At 34.9% G+C, this 25,081-nt stretch overlaps 2 protein-coding genes across 6 annotated transcripts in view; both read left to right on the top strand.

Moving 5' to 3' along the window:
- The first annotated feature begins 10,218 nt into the window (after positions 1-10,218).
- Positions 10,219-25,081, top strand: part of LOC119633734 (trace amine-associated receptor 1) — a 27,431-nt gene continuing 12,568 nt past the window's right edge. Inside the window, exons 1-4 of one of the 5 annotated variants that reach the window (XM_038027439.1) lie at positions 10,219-10,323; positions 10,566-10,656; positions 21,476-21,704; positions 21,873-21,998. In XM_038027439.1, the coding sequence (XP_037883367.1) occupies positions 21,483-21,704; positions 21,873-21,998 (348 nt within the window). In that variant the 5' untranslated portion in view covers positions 10,219-10,323; positions 10,566-10,656; positions 21,476-21,482. Of the gene's footprint in view, positions 10,324-10,353; positions 10,657-21,350; positions 21,705-21,872; positions 21,999-25,081 lie in introns of those variants that run through there. The other 4 variants (XM_038027438.1, XM_038027437.1, XM_038027440.1 and 1 more) reach the window with 4 other exon arrangements.
- LOC119633736 (peptidyl-prolyl cis-trans isomerase E) lies at positions 20,309-21,342 on the top strand. Its single transcript, XM_038027441.1, has one exon. The coding sequence runs from the start codon at positions 20,309-20,311 to the stop codon at positions 21,239-21,241; it is 933 nt and encodes a 310-aa protein (XP_037883369.1). The 3' UTR covers positions 21,242-21,342.

Genomic DNA, 25,081 nt, shown 5'->3' on the forward strand with positions numbered 1-25,081 from the left:
GTGGTGTTTCCAAGTAAATTTTAATTTAATTTATATATTAAATAAATTGATCATATGTAATAAAATTTGTCTTGAGTCTTTGTATTATTTGATGTCCCTCTCTTTCTTGTTATGAAGAAGTTTTCAATCTACCTTTGCTCTAACTTTAAGTTAAGAGCTTTCGCTGCTCCAGGTAAAGAGTTCGACAACAATGAAACAACGATGTGGAGTTTATATAGAGCCAAGGCATTTCTAATCTTAATTCACTTCCGCAAAAACTCCCCTCGGTGAACAAGACCAGCCATATGTACACGAAAAAACTTATCATTAATGAGACTCACTGTACGTTCGCAAAAAATTGATGTAGTCTGCAGCAGAAGCAGTGCATTGTATGGGTTGCTTGTTCTTCGTCCTGGGCTGTTGAAACATAACGCTACACAACGCGCACACTTGAAGAATTAATACTAGAAATAATAATAATAGAAAAAATATGAAGAGACGAAAGAGGCTTCCATAAAACATACACACATATTTACTGCCACAACACGTACGCTGACGATGTTAAACTGTTTTCTTCCTTCTCCCTGAAATCGCATTCGTATCAGCTTCAAATTGACTTAAATAATTTGGTTACATGGTCCTCGCTAAATTTTACGAAATTAAATGTAAAAAAACGCAAAAGGCTTTCTTTCTCAAGGAGGAACTCATCCAATAGTGAGTATTTCATCGATTCATACAATTTGGAAGACATAGGTTCGTTCATCGAATTAGGGGTTCTACTCGACCAAAAATTACCAAGTGTTAAGAATAGAGAGAGAACAATAAATGGCAACGCTTTAAATGAACATGAACAAAAAGAATACGAAATTAACCACCTGTTCATAGTTGGAATAGTTTTAAATACTTTTCTGTCAAACATTAAAAAAAGGCAACATTTCTGTTAGTGTGAAAATGAAAGCAAGATTGCTGTTAATGTGAAAAGTAAAGCAAGATTGCTGTTAAAATTTGAAAATAAATTGAATTACATCATGAACAGCTCGACACAAATTTAAACGAAGTTGTATATTGTTTTTGAAAACATGAATTTATAACTTTTTTTTCCAAAACAAATTTTTTTTTTATGACTTCTTTTTTTGTACGCACCATCGCCACAATTAAGCACATTCTTTGCTACTCTCCTAACTTTTTTTCCATTAGAAGTATTGCATTTGAAATAACTAATACCATGAACATCCTGAAATCAGCTACGCGATGTATTGTTATTAATTTAATAGTTTCCGGGGAAGCAACTATTCAAAATAAGTGTTGACGCACCTGTTGCAATGTCAGTGCTGGCATGGATATTTGCAGGTTTCTTTTTATTTCATTTTTCATTTCATTGGTCTCCCGATTTTTATACCCTATACTACTTGCGGTACAGGGTATATTAAGGTAGAGTGGACACCCAGAAGTGCCTAAGATAGAATCATCTTTTATTATACCGATCCATCCAGAATCATTTTGTAAATCGATCTAAGCCTGCTTGTCCGTCTCTCCGTCCAACGTCTTTTGTGTTCAAGCTGCAGATCGCAATATTTTAGCCCAAGCAAGAACGCTACTGAAAATGGTTCGGATGAGTCCACTTTTTTGACCTTTGCTCTTCGTCCTATTTGGCTTGAGTATAAAGTCCTTACTTCACATCTGTTTGTACGAAGTTGTCAATAATCGATAATTCGTCTTGTAGTAAGTTTAGGATTTGCTGGCGAAAAAGTTTTCTTCGTTTACGTATTATAACTGTGAATTGAATACATGGTGTATTTGTTCAAATTGTCGAATCGTCTATTCATCCAAGAAGTATATGGCGATGTCTCTACGTCCTTCTTGGTCCAACATCGACATCCTTTACATTTTCTTTCCTTTATATCTGAAAAATATCCGCCTTTTTTATATATGCGTCTTCTTTAATACTAAAGATCGAATGGAAGATGTGGACTATTGAAAAACCCTTGGTGGAAAGGTAGTGATCATTTTATTTTAACTCCAATTATAATATCTTTTTAACTTTATTTATTCTAAACTTTAAAAGTTAATATGAAAGGTCGATACATTTTTTTTTCTGAATTATTTGAAACAATTTTGTGTATCCGAATAATTTCAATTTTGGGGGTATCCACGGTTTGTGCACACGCCTAATATGTCATTGAAACCAACCAATGCGCCAAGAGGTGGCTTCTGGATAATTATATTTACGGCCAGGGGAATATTCATACCGATTATTCAAATAAGCTACACGCCCGTTACGTAGCAGTTCACGTTCTGCCTCTGACGCCGGTTTCATAGGGCTTTTAAATGAACCAACAAATTTAGACTCGTCGCGTGAAAGATCGTAGGCAAAACCGTTCACATATAAATTTGCTGCAGCATTTCGTGTACGGACTCCTTGCGTAATAAAAGATTTGAAGGGAGATTTCCAGGTAGGCGTTGGTTTTGCTGAAGTTCTTTTTATTCTTTTTGAGGATTGCTTGCATTCTTTGGCAGAATTTGTTAATAACAAACCAAGCGGATCTGGTTTCTGTGTTAATTTAGGCTTTTGTAGAATGAGCGCAGTTTTAATTGGATTACTGGATATTGAGGAACCGCTCTTATCCTTATTAAAATTTGTTGGATACATTTTATTCAATGTCAGTATCTCCGACTTTGTTTTCTTTAAAATATTACACTCTTGTGCTCGGCAGAACATCAACTTAGAATTCGAAGTGTCTGTGTCGTCATCGGAATTCTCATTTGGTATCAACCCTGTCTCAGTTGATTTATTTGCATTTTTTGTATATACAGATGTTGATTTTTCTTCCAGCTTTTGAAGAGGTTTTGACATAGGTTTTATCAAATGGTTAGATGTTCCTTCTTGGAAAGTTCTAGACTTTAATTTTTCACGATTTGAAATAGCTAGGCGCGGAATATAAAATTTATCGGTTTGAGAAATTTTGGCACAGTTTAATTTAGTATTCATTTCTGAGCAGTTTTTTGAAAAATGAAAATTTTGAATTGTTTCATCAAATACTTAGGACAGAACTGCAAACTTAACATATAAGGCATTTTATTTGGAGATGGTAACATCCGAACGATGTATTTAGAACAACCTTCTAATTTGTCAAAACTCAGAGGAAAACTTGAGAGACACCTTTAAACATGGCCGTCCGCCAGTGCATGCGCCCTGTAACTCCTGTGCTAAACATTTTCATGATAACTTTAAATCGGGCAGAAACATTAGAAATTCCTGCACGCAAGCTGTTGTTGAAAATGGATCAAATCGTCGGGAACGGACAAAAGCGGAAAAAATCAACCGCCCTCATCCAATACCGTGGGATGAGAATTATATTCGTTTTGTGAAAACGTTTGCAACGCTCTGAAGGAAGCTTCATAGGCTCCCTAAAATATATATACGGTTGATTAGCACCAAGTTCTGAATCGATTTAAGTATGTCCGTACGTCCGTCTGTGTAATGCCTGTTAGACACATTCTCCTTCAAAAATGAAGCTATCGACTTCAAATTTCGTAAATACATTAGTTCTCCCTTATAGGTTGGTATGGAAAATGGGCACAATCGGTCGTAGGATACGCTTACAGTGCTAAGTAAAGTGAGGACGCCTCTGTTTTTCAAGAGGAATATATGTTTTTTTTTTGCTCGTTTCTCATAAACGACACCAGGTAAAATTTAAATGTATATTCTAGGGCTGTTGATGTTGTGACTGTACAAATATGGAAAAGTAGTATATCAAAGTTTCATTTTTTCTTCAGCACTTTCAAAACGCTTTCCCAGTTTCATATTCGGAATGTATCTCAGAATGTCCGTCTGTCCAACTGTGCAGTATCAGTGGTAAACATTCTTCCGTTTGTAAAAATGAAAGTACAATCTACATATTTGCAAGAGAATTTGAAAATGGTTCAAACCAGTCAAAGAACACGCTTGCACTGCCCAGACATCCGTGCAACAAAAACGGCGAATACCTTTTCTTATTTGCTTGTTACTCATAAAGTACAACATGTCTACCATATATAAATTTCCACTTTTATTCTGAAAATAAAAAAATCAACCTCACCCGCCCAATATTATAGAGCATGAAAATTTAGTTCCCCATTCTTTTTTAAGACAATTGTGATGGGCATAAAAAATTCTGTCACAACCGAATATAATTTTTTACTTTGTGCAGAAAAAGGTGATAGTTTTAAAAGATTCGACGCCACTCGAATTTAATTTTCTTACGATGTGCCATAAGAAACACTATTACGAACAAAAACCACGTTCATATTCGTCTAGAAGAACATTTAATTTTCCATTTACATCGGCTGACATCACATTCTGCAGAGATTGTGTGGTATTTAAAAGGTTTTTTTCTCAATTGCAATGGAATTGTTTGTTATACTTTCAATGATGACGTCACCTTTTTTATTACAAATTTGAGATTTTCATCAATGAGATTGTCCAGGCAAGATACTAGTATATAATACCTTATCATTAACAATATATAACGCAGCAGAAAGCTGTTTTCCATTAATTGATAGTCGGGAATTTTACATCGGAAACTACTTATTGTACCGCACATGCCGTAAATCTGCATTTAACATTGTTCACCCTTTGAGTTTATATTTTTAGCAACTGGCTTTTTTGTTAAACTACGTTGATTGCCTTAACCGTCCGCGTCTATAAATGTGAAAAAACTCTTCTGGTTTACTTTGAAGCGATCGCCATTTATACAGAAAGTACATCTAGTTATCACTACAACGCTTTTACAAGCGTTTTGTTTTTTTAAAAATACTGTTCGATTTTTCGAAGCAATTCCTTCCTGTATGTTGCAAAAAGAAGGACAAGGGGACACAAGAAACGTAAAATGTTCCATTTATTTCAAAAGTACGAAAGGGAAGGAAACTTCTTTCTAAAGAAACAGTGGCTTTCAATTTTAATAAATACATAAATAAATACTTTTTACACAGCTTGAGCTTTTGTTTAATTTAAAAGTCATTAGTATGCATGGGTGAATGGTTAAAAAGTTGTCTAGAATTCTGAAACTGTGCAAAGCTGATGATAGATAAGCAATTTTTGTAACTTTTATATCCGATACGACAAGATGAGCTTGTTTAAAATTTAAATTTCCTCAAAGGAGAAAGTTTATAGTGTTTTACGAAAACTCATCACGGTCGAGGTTCGGTCTGGAAGCAATTGGTCGAATCCTCCTTAGCTATAACACTTAAGAAAGTTTCGTTTGGTTGTGTGTTTATATTGTTTTTGTTCTTTTCCTCCTCCTCCTCCTCCTTCTCCTTCTCCTGTTTCGTTGAGACATTTGTCGACTCGTTACGTTTGTCTCATATCCGTTAATGCGTTGTGCCCCTATTGCCATTTTCCACTCGTGATTATCAAAACTTTCGCGTTTATATTTAACGAGGGCTTGACTCATACGAATAAAATCGTTTATTCTTCGCTTTCTTAAACAATTACTTGGTATGAAATGTGATAGTGCAACCGATAACGATGACTTGCACAACTTTTATATATGCTAGTTACAAATATACAATTGATATACAATTGATTCTGGCAGTTTGCTGTTATGTTTCTGCCATTAATTTGTTCACCAATAATTTGTCACGTTTGAGTAGGTTGCCCCTTTTATTGGCATCATCTCGGAAATGGCATTTTAATTATGTTGATTTTTTATGTGAAAATGAAATGAGGGCAAAAAGTAAAGACTCGGAGTTGCCTTGACTAAAACTGTCACACTGCACGTTGCATGATAAATGATGTTTTGCCGTCCTTCAAATGTCCAAGGTAGTTTGTCTCTTTAATGCAAGACGAGCCAATGGAGACAAAAGATACGCATTCATCTTCAATCGTAAATGGCGCCGCGAATGATTTTTGATTTTGATTTAAATAAAGCTTGGAGACAATTATTGTTAGATATATCCCGGAAATATGTATGATGCATCGGACAATTCACGAGGCGGTTTCTTTAATTCAACTAGCAAATTTCCGTCGAAATCCGATATTCTTTTTATTCGCTTGTGCGTTTCATGACAGAGAATGTGCTATAATGCTACGTTCTTCGCTTCTTAGGCGCACAAAAGTACACTGGACACAGGGGAGAGAATGCGTATATATGTAGTTTTAATCCGCGTGTCCATTGACATTGTCTGTCCGTCTGCTGAAATGATAATTACGATTAAAAAGTTTTGTGCTGATGAACAAGGCTCTTCCCAAATTTGTCACATCATTCTTGTCAAGCGAAGTTCCCCGCATACGTAATAAGAAAAAAGCATTTTACGTAAATTATATTTTTGGGACAGATTTAAAGACCACCTTCAATTTTTGTGTTTAATAAAATCGTCATTTAATTTTGAAATTCGATTAAATTGAATAAAACGTTCCCCGGCAAGTCAACGCAAATTTTGTATAAGAATATGATGTGAAATGTATACAAAACGTAGGACGATTTACAGCATTGCTCTATATTCGAGAATGAAATGTGACTTGTGTTTACGGAACTATACATACATACAAAGTGAAGCTTAATACATACTCAAGCTAAAAATCAAAGATCGTAGATCCTCTCTTCGAACCGTGTGAATTTCTATTAGAGATAACAGGCAGCTTCCCGTTCGAACTGGAATAATTAGATCAGAATCTTTGCTTTAAATGGCTTGAATCAAAAACACGCTATTGGTGAGAAGTGTCACTTTTACGGTTAAGTTGAATAAAAGTGCTGCCAAATCATGGCGGATAATGAGAAATCGTTACGCCCCGCTCCCATAGTTCAATAGGCAAAACTATAATGTAAACTAGCTCAAGTATTCCTTATGTCTGCCAGTGAATAGGCCGCAACACCAGACCAGAGTGGGTTTATTGAGCCATACACAATAAACAATCTTGACTCTGGTGCTGTTTAGGCCCCTAGTTTATAGGGATTGTCTAATTCGCCAGGGGACGTGGGTTACGCGTAAATAACCACCGTGAGGTTAAGCCATCAAGGCAGCTACTCACGTTAAACTCTTGTTGCGATCTGTTACTAGTGAATTAAGATAGTGGATATAGTGCATTATAAATCGCTGAATGGAGTGAAACTGTTGTTGAGGAATGCAATCAACAACAACTGATGCAATTCAATAGGTCCTTGAATATAAAAAGGCGACGATACGTTAAGAATGTAGGATTGTCGGGACATTTCCGACGAGAATTTTCGGGAAACACTTGAAAGTATTAGAAGACGGATATAGTCGCCGCTTCTATTGGTCTCCAAAACGCATTCCGATACAGTAAATATGCTGAATAAATCTGCACAAGTACAAACAAGTCATTGCGTAAGTGCTATTGGATGTTCGATTCGAACCGAGCATTTTTTTCATCTTACCCTATAAAAGGTGTTACGTGCTCGGTCAATAAACACGAAAAACATTTATGTCTATGCTTATATAATGAACGGCAATAAAGAAATCGTACATTCATTGCAAATTGGAATCAACCAAATAAAAATAAGACAAAGTGCAGTTGCAGAATAAGGTATATGTGACAATTGCTTTGTTCTTTGTTAGTGTTTGCATCGATGGAAAATTTTAACACAACTTTTTTTCATAGAATTTTATTAATTGAATTTTGATACTGAGCGTCAACGCTACTTTGCCAATGTTTCTACCACTTTTTGCTTGCCACCCCAAATGATTGTTGTTGTGGCCAAGAATAATATCGTAAAGATTGAATGGGCGCTGAATTCATTATGTGACCCCAAAGATGGTTTATTAAGCGAAATTTCTACTCAAAATTACGAAATTTTCGGAAAATTATTTTCTTGTAAAATCGACGCTCTTGTGTTTGTAATATGTAATTTGTAATATGTGTTTTTTTTTTTAGGGAATTGCACGACATTTCAACAATTGCTGTAATCTACACCAATTGTGGTAGAAGGGCTTGTGAAGTTTGTGTAGATGTATGCAACACCCAAAAAGACTTGAGTTACTTATTATAAAAAGTGATTCTGAATCGATCTGAGGTTGCCTGTCCATCCGAAACACATTTCGATGAAATTTAATAAAAAACATATAATGGTGTAAGGACGGACGTTGTTGAAAATAATTAGGAGCAGATCAGTTTTTCGACTGCTTCTCGTATGAATCATTATTTTCAGAAGTCGTTATATGTGTAACGATATTAAGCGAATTAGTGTAGTAGTAATATATCTAATGGTGGGTCGTTACTTATCTCAATTTCTTATTTTAGATAAAAAGTTGCTATCTGTAGATATACTGCCGAAGAAATGCTTTAAGGAAAAGATTTTTCCCTTTGCGAGAATTGATGCGCAGCCAAACAATTTCGCTTCGGCGTTTCTAAATAAATCCGAAAAAATGACTCGTAGTAGCGAGATTACGAGACGATATTAAACGAAATTTTTAAGAGAATACAATAAAAATTAAAGAAAAAAATGAAAGAAGATTCTATGAAACAGCTATATATACGCCGACCGTAAATACTTTTGCTCTTTATGCGAAGAATTGTTTATTAGGATCCAAGGCCATAACCATACCTCCGCCGTCTACATTAAAAATATGATATCAAATCAAAATGCGGTATAAAATCGAAGACATCAAATCAACTGCATGGTAAGATGATAAGGAATAATATATGTGTCTGAATCTGTGAATTGTTTTATATCTGATGAAAAAGTGCACATTGTTAAAATTTGTCTTGGGCATAGCTTCTTGTATGTAATATTTTACCACACGACCAAATCATATTTAGTTCTTGCAAAAAAGTCCTTTTTTCCATTAACACAATAAAAAAAGATTTCGACGATGTCGAGAAGCTATCCTATATCCTATGTCAAGAAGCTGTGCGTCCTATATCAGGCACCTCTTCTTCTCCATTCTCAAAGATACCGCAGTCATTATTAGTGAATTTTTCCTGCAAAATTTTAAATGCTTCTCTGTTGGGCGGAATCGATCCTCTGAAGCTTCCGGCTATCCAGAATCTGGATGAATTTTCTTCACTAATTCGATGTAAGCACGACGTATTAGCACTGATTGTAACAGCTTACGAGGTATCGAATAGAGCGGCGAATATAGATACACTAAGATAAATTTGCTACTGAAGCTTAACATAATAGTTAAAGCGTAACAAGTAGTACAGTTTGGAGGTAGTCGATATTGATTCTATTTAGGCGCACTGAAAAATGAAAGAGTTTAAGGTCCGCTCGTTCTTAAAAAAATTATCACTTTTTTGGTCGTCCTTTCTGAAGTTTCCTACTAACAGTTATTGGAAATAGTACGTAATTTAATATTACGTTTAAACTACTTGAAGAAGTACAATTTTTAAATACACACGTTCATCATTATCGTTAACATCATAACGTTTATGCAAATATAAGCATTATGATGAGTACATACAGCAAAGTTTGCAAAGTTTCAATTTTTTATGCAGATATGTTGACCACTTGTTGGTCGGTAAGTGAGTTTTTCTCTTAATCTATTCCGAATCGCTCTCTTTTGATTTGAAAACATGGAAGTGTTCCGTTATTGCGGCGTTTCTGTTCAGATTCAATCCCGCCCAAAAAGCTTATAGAAAAAAATTTCCAATCACAACAACAACAAATATGCTCTCAGAGTAAACAAAAATGAAATGATGGAAAATGACAATCTTTACCAGGTTTGCACTAGAAGTCAGCAAGGAGGCTGCGAAAAGAAACGGAATAGAACCTCGAAGGCCTCCGAAAGCCAATTGCAGTTGTTTATGTTTATTTTGATGTTTAATTTTCATTTAAAGCCTGAAAGTTATCATAAAAATTTTTGTGAACTTTCGATTTTTTCCAATTCTCATCTTCTCCATTATGCCCATTCTTTCATCGCTAAATTTTTAATACGATTTATTTTCGATATATGGCCATATATCTATATTTCTATGCCAATTTTTACAAGTTCGATACTTGCTGCAATAGAAGGATGAGAGGACCACAGACACAGTCATAGATTGTCAAAATTGACCCTTCCAGATAAGGAGTTCCGCTCTTTCAGGCTTTCAAAAAATATATTTAAAGCAATTCTCTCTTAACGCTAACAGTAAAAATTCAGATTCTGCGTATAAGAAAGATGTAAATGCTAAAGATACCTAACATTAGAGCATATGCACGTAGACGAGAGATAATTAACATCAGTTGGTTTCTAATTTTCGGAGGAAATTAAACGCAATTAAACGGCAAAAAGCGATGATTAATTAAGAGCGTATAGTTGTAAAGTTTCCTTTTGGAATCAATTTTGCTAAATGAAAATGACAGAAACGTATCATAAATTTACGTCTTCCACGGATATCGTCAAGATATCATAAAAAAACACGTAATATATTTAATTTTTTTTTTTTTTTTTTTTTCTTGATTTTGATTGCATTATGCAGAGCAATTTTCTACATCATTTGAAGCTTGTCTACGAGTTTGTGTGTGTGCGTTCAAATTAAAAATACCGTTAAGAAGAAGTATTTGAATCAAAAATTTCACTTACTTCAATTGCAATTAACATACATTAATGTGTTCCTTGTTTTCATCTAAAATATTTTGTTTTTTTTTTTTGAAACTTTAAAGTTATTCGGCTGCCGCACTCCCTATGAAAGAAATGTACATCATCTGTAAAGTTCTTTTCAAAAAATTTTCGCCGAAACTATTATTTTAAATGGTAAATATTTTGCAAAAATCTTCCCTTTTCAGTGGCCTTCAAGATTTTCATTGTTGTTCAATGCCGTTCAATGTATAAGTGAAGTGAAAGTTTGCGCTAATAAAAAAAATTTGACAAACTTGAACATTATTTAAAAACTGAAATGATTTCAAAGGTCCTTTCAGTTTTGTGTGCATGCAAACTTTTTTTGGGCAAATGTAATCATAATAAAGTTCAATTTAACTGAGTAACAGAGCATGCTGCGTGTATAATAATAGCTCGCTCGAAGTTAGATGTAAAATGTAACGAATCAAAAAAGTTCCTGACTTAATGAAGAGGCGCTTGAAATTTCAAGAAAACTATTTTTGGGATGAAGGAGGAGTGATTTCTTTTTCTTCGCTTTAGGAATTCCTATTCATAGAATCAAAAGCAACGGTTATAGTCTTTGAAAATTATTAGGCGTGGACAAGAAGAGCTGCCTCGGGTATGTTAATATTAAGTAATGCATACAATTGCTACGCTTTGGATGAAATCATACCTTCAGAGACTTTTGAAAGCGTTAATGCATGTGCTTTGTGACCGCATTTGCTAAGCACTGCATGTAAAGCGGTAAAACTGTCATACTTTCAAACTCAAATTCAGCGTAAGAAAACACATAGATATAACATTTACAGTAAATATAGATATATCGATCGGATCATCAAAAAAATTATCTTTTCTTTTCCGTGAAAGTTATCAGCACGAATTTTCTTTTAAGTAATATTTCATGCCCTTTTTGTGCCATGGACTTTTTTAAAAAGTTCAATCTTGGGATCCAAATTTTTTTCACTTTTCTGGTTCATTTGAATAAACCAATGCTTGAACATAACCTCAAAGTAAAAAGTTCCATAGACTTATATCGCATGATCGCATGGCAAGCTGACATAGGCATTTTTGGAAATATTTGTCATATATATACTAACACAGGTCAAGGCTGTCACATTCTTTCCCAGTTTGTGGGGGCCAAGAAGGATGGCGGTTGACTTTACCGCAACATAAGAATTTGCTTTTCATGATAATCCCCACATATGGGGAGTTTTCAAAAATAGACCTATGTAATCCAAACTTTATGCGTTTTTTTTTTTTTTTGGTAAATTGCTACTACGAACTAATTTTCATCAGAAAACACTAAAGATTAAACCTTTTTCTAAAGGTCTGCCCTATTCATGAGAAAAGTTATATGGAATGTCGGCCGAAGAAACAGATTCATATGGTTGAAATTTGGTTCACTTAATGTCTATGTCAAATTACTATTATAGACAAATTTTCAATTTTTCCCAAATTTTCCTTTTTTTTTTTTTTGGGCATTTAAGGAGAATTGTTGGTCCAAATTCATAAAGAATGATTTCTATGACAACTTACTATTTTGGGCCAAGAAATATTTTAAATTGGGCCTTTTTACCATATAGAGATTCAGCGATTATAGGGGGGTTCAAAAACTGTTCCGATCCGATCTAAAGTTCTCATAGCACTATTACTCAACGACTTTTGCCGAGAAAAGTTAACTATATTTTGATAAGTCATTATACGCGGAGCGGTGGAGAAATGGTCCGATTTGTTCGTGGTTCAAAACACATCAGTGTATAAGATTTTAACAAAATGCATTCAAAATCATGACCTATAGGACGAACACAAGATTAAATAGACAGACATCAAACGGAAAAGTTTAAATCGATTCAGAAAATGATTTTGTACCACGAGTGGTGCGTCGTATAATAAGAAGGGGAACAAGTAAAATATCCTTAAGAGTCATCCTCAATGCAAATATTTTCTTTTCAACAAGATGGTGATGTCACCTTCTTAGTAATTCTTTAACATGTGTGCAAGCTTTAGCTAAACTCTTACAATTTTTTATATTGCGATGCCTAACGTCTATCCGTTTAACGCGGCTATGAATTATGAGATTTTTAACCAGCAGGTGTTATGTTTCACTTACCGCATCTTTGTAACATCGATTATGTTAATTACCATTTATTTAAATAAATCCGGAAATTCTGACGCCTCTTGTTCAGCTGAAGGTAAGCCCACATTCAACATTCCGCTCAAATACGTATTAGCGTTGAACTATTTTTGTTCGCGTTCGCAAGTGGATGAACCGATGAGTGTGTAGACATCATTGCCATCCTAAACGACTTTTATGTGACATTTTTCCGGTTCGCTTATTTCACTATATTGAATTTTTAATTATCTGTTCCTTCATTTAAGCTTTTGAAATCCAGCTTAGCTACTCATATTGTACCCCACAAAAACTGTAACAATATATTCGTTAGAAGTGTGTACAGGCGTCCCCCACTTAATACGGTTTATTCGCACCATGCTATGTCGAAATCGTGTTATATGAAACATTTTTATTTTTTATTTAAATTTAAACTTGTGTACAACACAAACCAAAAAAGTGAGTATCGCGTTGTAACGAAAACACCTCTTAACGTCTAAAATTTTATGGCTAAAACTTTATTATAGAGTTTCAGTTTTCATAAAAAACAATATTCGATTGGGAGTGAATCTCCCATACCTGCCACCATTAAAATCTTTGGTGACCCATGTTTTTATTTATTGTCATAAAAAAGTGAATGAGATAAGACTTATCTTTCATTTTTTACTTCACTGAAAGCTATTATGAAGAAAAATTAATCTACGACGCCGTGATGTTCACCGTAATTGATTTAATTTTAACACACTTAGCTCTTCCCATTCGAATTTCCGAGCCCTTTTATTTGATTCTCATATCGTTGGTATTATTAAGAAACAATTAATCCACCAGTCTATGGTGTCTACCATATTCATTTTAGAACTAGTCAACGTTTTGGCAGATAATATATTTTCATTTGAGGAATGCACAAAATAGTTTCAAAAATTTGGTCTTCTTTGCCTCAAAAAAGTGAAAAAAATTAAATTTAATCACTTGTAATTTTGTGTGGGCATGGCCCACAAATGAAAAGTGTTTCGTAAAGCAAATGTGGAAAATGTTGATATTCTCACTAAGTAACGAGCAAACATCCACAAACTTTTCTTAGGAAAAACGGCGCGCGTTCAGTTTACGCTTCACAGCGGGACTCTGCACCGAACACTTTGGTCCATTTTCAATACCGACCTGCGGGCAAAAGATTTCAATTTTTCTATCAAATTTGAAGTCGATAGCTTCATTTTTGCGATCAGGAGGTTGCCAAAACACAGACGGACAGACATGGCTTAATCAAACCAGAATTTCACGTTAATCAAAAATATATATACTTTATAGAGCCATGCGAAGAGAAACAAAATGAGTTTACTTCCATGCTCTGAACCATGATGGGTATAAAAATATATATATATATATATATATTATTACTATCATAGTTTATTTAGACCAAAAGAATAAATTTTAAAAGCTCTATAAAATTTCATATAACGATTGAATACAAAAATTAAAAGTATATTCAAAATTAATTTTCAGCAAAAATTACAGTTAACCTAATTTTTTTTCAAAGCGGGCTGAACTCCCCCTATTCCTTCAACTCAATTCAGTTTATTTACATTCACCATCAATATACAAAAATCGTTAAGCAATAATATAAACAAAACTAAGCGTACAGGAATTTTTCTTTTTTCTGCTTAAATATACAATAAATAACAACAAAATTTATAATGGACGAACAATTTTGCAAAAACCTAATTGAAGGGCAAAAAAGTAGGAAAATTAAATTCGATCGAGACCGAATCCTTTATCCCCATCATCGTTTACCTCCCCCAAAATAAAAGGACAAAAGAAGCAAAAGAACAAAACTCTCATGCTCTATAATATGGGGCGGGCGCAGTTGATTTCTTCTATTTTCGAAATAAAAGGTTTTGTCGTAGACGTATGTAGGCGTTGTAGGCGTGAAATGTTTAAGTCAATTCCAAAATCTTTTGTAAATTTGCAGGCGATATCTTCATTTTCGCTAACGGCAGAATGTTTACCACAAATACTACAAACTTACGCAAACAGACAGATGGGCAGACGGACATGCTTAAGTGCGAGGTAAATTTTTTCCATTTTTGTGCAAAAATGCTAAAGAATGCAAAAATGCCCATAGAATTTGAAGATATTCAAATATTTGTTCATTTATTTGTTATATTTTATGAGTAATGAGCAAAAAACCAATATTTCATTCCCTTTAAAAAACAGAGGTGTTCTCAGTTTAGGCGGTGCTGTGGGCGTGTCCGCCAACCGATTTGACCCATTTGCAAAATAATTGCAGAATTTGCAGTTGATAGCTTCATTTTTGCGGCCAGGAGAATGTTTACAACACACATTAGACAGATGGGAAGACGGACATATGGACAGACGGAGTTACTTAAATCGATTTCGAATTTGATGCTGATCAAAAATTGACAAAATGGAATCCTGTAAAGTATATAAATTCTCAACCAGTTCCAAATTTGGAATGCATGTCCGCGTGCTCGCTTGTCCATATATCTGTCTGCGCAACTGTGTAGTGTGGTATTTGCGGTAAACATTTGTCATTGTCAGTGAAAACGAATACTTCACCTACAAATTTGCAAAAGAATTTGGAAGGGGCTAAACTTTTCACAAGGCACGCCCACAGCACCCACACCCACCAAACGCGAAAAAAAAAATTTAATTTGGAAATAGAAAATATCAGCTGCGCCCAGTCCATACTATAGAGCATGAGTGTACAGCTCTTTCACTATTTTGGGATAAGGGTGACGGATATAAAAGATTCGGTCACGACCGAATATAATTTTCTTACTTGTAATTATTAAACTTTCACATACGCTCACAATGTAAATCTTTACTTATGATTAAACAGTGTAAGTGTTGCAACAATTAGTGTAAGCACATGCTCGTAAAAAGAAGTATATTTTTATGTTAATCCCTTTTTCCGCTAAATGTTGTGCTAATTGTTATTAATCTCTTCGGCCGCTGCATGCGACAGATAGCCCGTTATGAGCGCATTTTTGGAGTTTGATTTTTCATAAAAATTGATTAGGCTTCACGTAAGCTCAAACGATCGAATGCTGGAATTTCCGCCCTCCACTTAATTTCATTTTTCGCGAATACTTTTGGAATTAGGTTTCTTAGAAAAGTCGACTTTGATTCATGCAAACCCAAATCAGTATATTACGTTGTATGTCAATGTCTTAGCAATCTCTCAAACAAGTTAGACGGCACACAAACTTTGGCCTTAGCACCACAATTTTCAATATCGTTCCTATACCCATTCTTGAATGGGGAAACAAGGACATTAATTGTACCCAATTTTGGGAAAATACCCGATAATAGCAATGTAATGGATGTATAGGTCAGAGGTTGAATGATTTTATCAGAACTATTTTTGATGGTTTTGTAAAGTAAGTTTGTTCAAGAAGTTTGTGCAAACGTGCCCGACTTGGTAAAGCCTCTACTGAATCAGATTACTTAAGCCACACGTATTTGAATTTTTTATCTTTTGACACTCATTCGCTGTAATCGTAGCATTTCTTACTCGTTTTTCAGTTATTGTTTATGGGATGAAACCACGACTGCTTAGCAGGTTTATTTCCTGACTAAACCCGATTAGGTAGCGATTACTTTTTTCCAATGTAACATAAGGCACGCATTGCAGCGTTTGAAAGATTGGTGTCCAACGATTCCCTTTACGTCCCTTGTCAACTATCTAGTTACAGTGCAAAAATTATTTTTTGTTAATAGTTTCCTAATTTCCTAAACGAGACCGGACGTCTCGTACGTTTCGTACTGCGCTCAGCGTAGTTCAGTTATTCTGAATAATCAAAAAGTGAGATGGTGGAAGTTGTAACACAGAAGCCGCCGTAACAGTGACAGTGGATTCAAAATTCATATTTCAAAAATCGAATCACGAGCTGCAAAGAACTTAACTATATTAAAAATTCTATTTGCCGCTATTTGGTGTTCACAATGAGGTATTGTACTTTGCGAAAGCTTACATAGAGTGCGGAAACTAATTGGTCCGGGTACTTATGCCAATATACAAAAATCCTACTAGGGTTTCCTTTGGTTGATATAATTAATAAAATCGTTAAGGACGCGTTACAATTTCTAACGTCATCCTATTTTATACGAAACTTTTGTTTGGCTTTCAAAATCGTCCCGCCTTCTAAGCTGAAAAAATTCTAAATCAGTTTATCATTTGATGTTTAACACGGAAACGGATTTCACACTGAGATACTAGAATGAAACGAAGCTTCTACCAGGGCTTAAAAAGTCTCACGCAGTTCACCTCCCAGTTAGTCAATACGCTCAATGTTCGATGAGCACAAAACGAACCGAGGGTTAGACAGAATTGTTTAGACCTCGTAGAACACACAAAATGCAAACGCGCCCAACGTTGTCACTATTTCAGGGCTAGGAAGACTGCAGTCAATGTCCGCATGTTGTAGTCCCATAATTATCAAGTCTGTAAATCTAGAGCATAAAGGGGATTCCGCTTAAACCTTTATTAGATCCCATAGCCAAGCCTGAAAGCTAAGTGCAAATTTAATCCCACAAGAAAGTAATCTTAATCTGTTCAATTATTCCCAATGCTATAAATTACCCCAATGAACTAGCAAGTCAAAAGTTCCCGATATCTGCGAAAAGTGTAAACATAATAAATGATCCAAGTGTTGAGAAATCTCTCCCACGTTAAGATATTAATAAATATCAGTAGAATGGGGTACACAAGAAGGCCAGGGAACTAAAAGCAGATAACAATGGATTGTAATTGGCTAAAAAAAGACATTAATGGTTGCTATCGATTTGGACGGTTTCTTAGTTTGCTTTCATGCGGTATTATTATGTGGATCTTACCTACTTTGTAAAGCGTGAAAAATGTCTATTGTCACGCTTATCTTTTTTAACTTTGAGCATCCCAATGGATGCCTATTAGCATAAGTGCTGCAAAGTTAAATTTTATTTGCAGATAACCTTTGCCCAAGGGCGAAGTTTGAGGGTTTTCCTTGTTTTCAGAGTTTGAAGTGTTTTATATAAGTGCTTTTTATAATTTTCTACTTTTTTTCTTTTCTAAATTTTTACACTAAACGAGCAACAGCAGCAGACACATTCGCTTTTCAAGCTACCACATAAAAGTCACATAGCTATTCAAAAATGTGCTCTGCTTCCGCTGAAACAACAAACTATGTATTTATATGAAAAGCATGCGTAGATAAGTTCTTCAACAAGCTTTGAAATTACAAGTCAAAGAAGTAGTTTTTCAAATCGTAAGTTTTGTCAAAGGATTACCGCAATCTGAAGAAAATGATAATTGAAAAATGCGTAGATTCTCTTGTTTGAAATACAACAAATCGGATATATTTGATGGAACATGTGTCATAGGAGTGGCCGTATACATCAATTCTAACATTCAATGCGTGCAACACAATTAACTTAAATTTTGTTGCCATTTTACTCATATTGACAGGTTTACATTTTCGGTAAATTTCTCTCTTCTTGCTACTCTGACAAAAACACGGTATCATTATTGGATGCCAAACTGTGTTGTCACTTAAGGTCTTATTTGAACTATTTTTTTTTAGCGAAGACCAAAAAAATCGATGTTGGCAAACATGCGAGAACTTTTACGGCTTGCTTAGATTACTCGTAAAAATATCTTAAAAGTTTCCTCTTTTCAATTTGCTTCGCTCCTCTAATGGCTGCTAGCAGCTAGTTCCGACATTATCTTTCAAAAACCAATAGGTCAAACTCATTGTGTCTTGTTTCGTTAACAATAGATGAATATTAAATCTTTTCTGAGATTTTGAACTGCTTTAGTGCTGCTTACTATTCACTGATATCACAAGTTTTGAGTGGATGCCAGTGGAAATCCGTTATTCTACGTATCTTGCGTGAAGAGATTTTCGAAACCTTGCAATTTTGCGCTGATATACTCGTTAAAAAAATCGCAAGAACGTCAAGTGCATAGATAATAAAAGCAGGTCGTCAATACCCTTGCATACAGCTGGACTGACTCACTTTGGCCTTTTTTCAATGTCTTGTGAGCATCGTCCATCACGAAGTGCTTAAGAATTTTTTTAAAAAAGATTTTCTTATTCGATTACCGTAGCCATTTTAATGGCAACTATTTATGAACGAAGATACGTTGTTTTCCAAAAGTTGTTGAAGTGCCTTTCACTTTCTCCTTTAATACTAGGCTTTGGTATATGAAAAACTCAGCAAACCAGCACCATATTCTGATAAAAACCAAACGAAAATATGCCATTAATAGGTTTTTAAAAATATATCTAAATATTACTTTATTTCCTATATTGTTTATATATCCTTCTCCTTTAACAATGCGTCAATCGCCACAAGGGGTTTGTAACAGTTCGCTACCCTTTTTATGGCACGATCGAAATATGGGGTGGGTGGGTCAGTAAATTCATTCAATTTCATAATAGAGTAGCCATCGACTTGTGACACGGTATCGTTGTTCAGCAAATGGAGCGCCAAACTTGTTGTCGTGATTTCTCATGCATTGCTGTTTAGACATTGTGTGATGCACATGTTCTTTTGACGATGCCCGTTGCTTTCTTATCACATTACTATTTGCCAAAGTTGAGCAATATTCTGAGGTCGGCGATTACAGTTTTTGGCAACCAAATTGACACGGCCACGGTTCAATTCAATCATTTATATATTTCATCGCAACAAAGGACGGTCCCTGCATCTAACATATTGTCTATCGAAAATAAGTACTTCACGCCCCTGTTGATCCACTCAAACGGTTATCAGACAATAATTTGCCGCCTTCTTTGGCCAAGTGCTATCATCTTTACATTTCAGTCCATTTTCGTGTCAATCCTCTTTTTTCCGCAAACTATTATTAGCCTTCTCGACTATAAGTATCTCCAACGGACTATCATATTTTATAACGCCGCCAGGTAAAGCCTAATATGTCTTTACTTGGTTTCACTAAACTTGGGATTTGTTTTCTTACAAATATATTTTATCGAATGTGGGATTTCCGTACCGATTAAGAATACAGTAAAAGCTAATCATTTTTGATAGTCAAATGAAATAAAGTGTATGTCGGTCTTGATTCACATTATTACAAACGAAATAAACCTTTTACTCGTGGGAAATGCTTGCAACTTTGACACCAAAGATTTACTACTGGGTGTGATGAGTACAAGCGAATATGACCTTGATGTGTGAATTTTATAAGTAAAAAATGTAAATCGCAATAAATACATGTAAGTTGTCCTAAAACACATGACAAATGACAAGATACTGGCTGAAGATGATCGTTTTTTCTTATGTCACTACGCAATTTTTTTTTTTTTATGATAGATGTTTTGCGTATATATGCGATAATACTTGAAAATATGTTATAGAAAGATCATAAGTAAATAATGAAGAAGGGTATTTAGGATTTGGCTTATTATAATTTTTCCACTTGTTGTTGATTTTTTTCGGTCAGAAAATTTCCAAAAATATCTTATTGTCACTGAATAGATTATAAAGATTATTGTATACCTCTTTACCTTTGAACAAACATAAATATATTTCATACTCTTCGTAGTTTATTCAAATAAATTTTTTTTTATCAAAAAAAAAAAAAAAAATTCGGTTTTGAAAGTCGATAAGAAGAAAAATTAATTGTCCAATTTTTGGAAATTTACAAATCTCTTTAATTCTTTAGACTATGAGAAAACGATGAATGAGAAAGAGCGCAGATTACTTTATAAGGAACATCGTCGACGCGTGCAGAATGCTAAAAGTGTCGTGAACAGCCAAGCGCCCAAGCCGAAACAAACTGAAGAGCATCGCGAATTAACATTTCTTGATTTGATGAAAGCGCTTTACAATCGAGGCAATCGACGAACATTTACTAGTTCACCTATCCACGTACGCAGTAATACAAATGTTGTAGGCAAAATGCGTTGCCTCAGTTGTCGTCGCTTCACCCAAACAAATAGGGAGAAATCGAATTTATCGTTGACGGTGAATTTCAGTAGCCATACTAGCGAGAAAATTTTGAAGAAAGATAAGGCCGTTAATTACGCTAGCAGGAAAAGAAATCCGTTCGCAATACCGCCGCATGTAATGCAACGTTATGATCATTTGCAATTATCGGATACTTCACTTCTACGTAAATTGCTGAGGCCGAAAATTTTTTTGGATGTTGAGGTGCGCGAAGAGCGCCCACTCGGCCGTCTAGTTATACAATTATTTACAGAAGCATGTCCTGAAATAGTGCTGCAATTTGTACGTATCTGCTCAATGGGAAATGCGAGTCGGTTTCATTTCACGCGGCTATTTCCACCTTTGTGGCTTGAAGGTGAACTGCTTTTAGACGATTCGAACGCGCTGACTATTCCCAATATTGAGCACGATCCGAACGCTATAAATCATGGTAGCGCCGCTGGTATTTTAAGTTTCCCAAGTCGTTATTTACGGGGAAGTAAATATCGCTTTATAAGTTTTACAGTAAGTTTTAAGCCGGCTGATGTCTTAAACGGAAAACGGATAGCTTTCGCTCGTATACGCCGTGGTCAACATGTCTTAGACACCCTGCAGGCATTTGATGTTACGCGTAATGGACGCCCAGTAAAAGATGTTGTAATAACGTCCTGCGGGGTACTATGAGCGGGCTTCGCGAGTATTCGCGAAGTTCCTATGTACGTTTGTAGTATTTTTTATGTAAGCTAAAATTGTGGTTAAATTGTAAAATTTAAAAATCTATGTAAAAATTATTTTTATTCATGATTGTAATAAAATGTAAAAAACAGAATTTTCTCCTTGTTTGCTCAAACATCTGCTATTTAATGTGTTACATATGTGTTGCATACCTAAAAGGCGAAATGTGTTTTATAATTCTAGTACTGCAATGGACCTGAAATCCGGTACATTGCTAATGCCGCCCACTGTTACGAATTCCAGCTGTTCTCATCCACGTTACGCCACACATAACTTCATACAACAAGTTGGTATTGTCGAAACAATTGAAGCTGCACTTATACTAAGCCTAACATTGGGTGTTATTGGCGCCAATAGTTTAGTTATATGCGTTATTAACAATACACGTTATTCTGTCTACATCCACCAGCAGGTATGATATGCAATTTCATGTAAATATATTATAATATACGATAAAAAAAAAAAAAAAAAAAAAAAACGGACCATTCCTGTCTATGCATACATACATATGGAGAAACAAAAAAAAAATTTTTTTAAATTTTTTGTTTCTCATTTCTTTTATCTCTCGTTATCTCGATAGCCTCGTTACTTACTTACATCGTTGGCCTTAAACGACCTTGCTATTGGTTTGCTTATTACACCATTCAGTTTATTGCCAGCTTTACTTCATTGTTGGCCATACGGCGAGATATTTTGCCAAATACAGGTAAACATTTCATTTTCATTGCATAGGTAAAGGACGCTACATTTCCAAACACGCGCACAAGCTTTAACCAATGCAAAGTTTTTAATTAGCTTCGGTTAATTCGGTTGCTTTAGTGCACAATCTAATCACTAATAGGTCCTGGTAAGTACTTTAGTGTCTAAATTTCAAACGAATATTTGTTGTAAGTGATATGTCGCTTTTTCAATTTGATGTCATTTGCGGTTATTTAAGGCGATTTTATAGATTTCGTCTTTCTCTATAGATTCGTCTTTCCTCCAACTTACAATTAAAACACATATCCTTCAAGTTCTCTAAGCCAATGGGTAGAGGAAAGACGACAGAATTGCTAAGAATAATTTACATACGATGTGAATGTGTGTCAGTGTTGGGGGAAAAAAACAATGCAGGAATTAGTGTACAATCTACGTCATGTACGAAACAGGGCAAAAGACGTACGTAGTTTATTATTTCCCCAATTGCAAATGTTTTCTGTTAAAGATTAAAATTTTATTGGACCTAATTCTTAAAAAGTAAATTAAAAATTCGTATAAATAAATTCTTAAAAAATAAATTATTATCACTAACACTTATCAAAAGCAATACGTAAAACAAACTTTTTCTATAGAGAGTACTTTAAGCCCATTCGTACAGTGAAGGACAAGGACTTAATCTCAATTCTTTTACTTTTTCCCTCTGAAGACAAACATTTGAAAAGGAAGGCTTTATATGTTAAGCATTAAAGGTGCAAATAGTATTCATTGAGTTCACAACATAGGACGACATTATTATTAAATTTCAAACATAAACACATGCACGTAAAGCAGCCATCGTTTAGTCTCATTTGAAGTGTAATTAACACAGTTGTTTGAACTTCAAGCATATCAGCTTCTATGCCAAAGAAAGGCTCTTTGAACGGAATAGCATTTAGAGTTCGTCGATAGTTGTGCGAAGCTTGTGGGCAGCATTGCCGATGAATTTCAGCTTGTATTAGTTTGTAGGATTTAAAAGCAGCAACTTGGATGGAACGTTTGAAGACATACGATTGGAAGAGTCAAACTCCAAGAGGAGGTGCATGGATCTTTTGAAATGGTAACAATCTCGTAAAGTCTTAAAGCAGTAAAGCGGTGGTGGAAGAACATGCAAGGCGTGGACATGCGAAAGCGGAAGGTGTTTGTGGGATAATGAAGACGTGGCAGACATGACAATAATACAAAGCGTAGATGTCTGGCATGAAAAAGGTCCAATAGTGAAAAAATATTTTTGCTTCTTAAATTTCAAACACCGCCTTTAGCATCTGTCATGTCAGATATTCAAGCTTTATTATATCGACTAATTTACTTTTAATTTTAACAAAATAAATTTGTATCACCGAACTGGAGACTGGAGGAATTATCGTGAATCAAAACTAATCTGACTGCGCCTAGAGTTATTGCAATAAAAGAATATATATTTGCCGTTTCGTTCCACAATTTTCTGAAAGATCAAATCCAGGAAAATCGTATCCCAAGCCACGTCTTCAAATTAAAGTAATCTGCTAATTAGAAATGACTACTGTTGTCTTAGCTCGATTTCGTATTTATCGTCAGAAGGCGTAATACCGTATTAAGTCGATTTTTTCTCGATTGGTGCCCTTTCCTTAATTAGTTATTTATTTATCATGGATGTTTAGGTTGACAACATTGGACGTTTCTTTTCATGTTTGTTTTGTAACTTTTTTAGCAAATTTTAGGACGCTTGCTCTGCCAGGGCAAATGGTCGCATTACGAAACCTACGTTGTAGTTGAGAGGTAGGAAATTTTTGTATTAAGCCGATGAACTTAAACTTCTTGTGACTGCTTCCCCCGGTGCATGCCAGTCGTCGAATTCCCGATTACAATAAAATCACCCGCCGTTGAAGGCATCATTAACAAATAATAAAGATAAAGAAAGAACAATGGTAAGAGCTATGATATATCGCACCACATACTCGGCTATATGGGCAATGATCTCTAGTTCCGTCCGCCATTAAGAATTCATTAAGAATTCTGAACGGCTGATATGACACACATTATCTTTAACATCATGTACTCGACGGTAGAGGTCAATTTCGCTGACCAATTATATCCGAACAGGTCTTATTTTATCTATTTGAGAAATGGTACTGTTATACCAGCCGCTTATCTACTTCAGCCTAAGAAATTGCAGGATACAACTAGAGCTTCATTCTTGTAATAGGCATCGTGTGTCATAAGGCACCGATACCAACCTAGAGAGAATCGCCTTGTCACACAGAATTACGACAACAAGAAAGCAATCGAACTGAGGAGTAAAGATTTTTTAATTTTTAGATTCAGATCTTATTTGTACACATGTCTTGAGATGACGACTTCAGTTTAAAGTTCACAGTCTTGTATCTTGCTACTTATGAGAATGCTTACACGTACGATGTTATGATCGTATTGTTCACATACCACTAACAAAGATTAGTAATTTGGCAACCTTTCTTCAATTTTCAAAGGTATTTATTTAACATTAGACTACTGCGGGGATCAACATGACCTTTTTGAATTTTTGAACTTAAAGAAATGGTTAAGAAGCACTTGAAGTTCCGATAATATTTTAGTGACTTTTGAGAAGACTTCTAAAACTCACTAATCAGTTTTTCTTGAACTGATCTAGTTTGCGAAATACCGATGACATATACATATTTCTACTGTTATAAGTCATTTTTACCCATAGGGATTACAAACTGTAGTAAAACGAGATTACAAGAAGGATAAGCAAAATCTTTAATTTTTTTCAAAATATTTCCTGTTATTCGTTCATATTTTATATTTTTCATTAATAACTACATGATTACTGACTTTACATAATCATGTTAGTTATTTTGCAAGTACTATGTGCATCCTCTTCGCTGCTCAACGCAATTAATAACTTTGCAAAATTTACAACACTAATGTAGTTTTATGCCTTCTAAATAACGCTGTGCGTCTTCAACACAAGTTTGTATCAATGCGTCGTTCGCCAGACTCCGACTTGTATGCCAGTGCTGCGAAGATACTGTGAGCATTCAGTTGTGAGAAAACACTTTCAATTAAAGGCTC

Source organism: Glossina fuscipes, unplaced genomic scaffold, assembly GCF_014805625.2.
Source record: "Glossina fuscipes isolate IAEA_lab_2018 unplaced genomic scaffold, Yale_Gfus_2 2, whole genome shotgun sequence".
NCBI classification, from domain to species: domain Eukaryota; kingdom Metazoa; phylum Arthropoda; class Insecta; order Diptera; family Glossinidae; genus Glossina; species Glossina fuscipes.

Excerpts from the sequence above, each read along its gene's own strand:
- LOC119633736 (XM_038027441.1), top strand. The coding sequence starts at position 20,309 with ATGAATGAGAAAGAGCGCAGATTACTTTATAAGGAACATCGTCGACGC.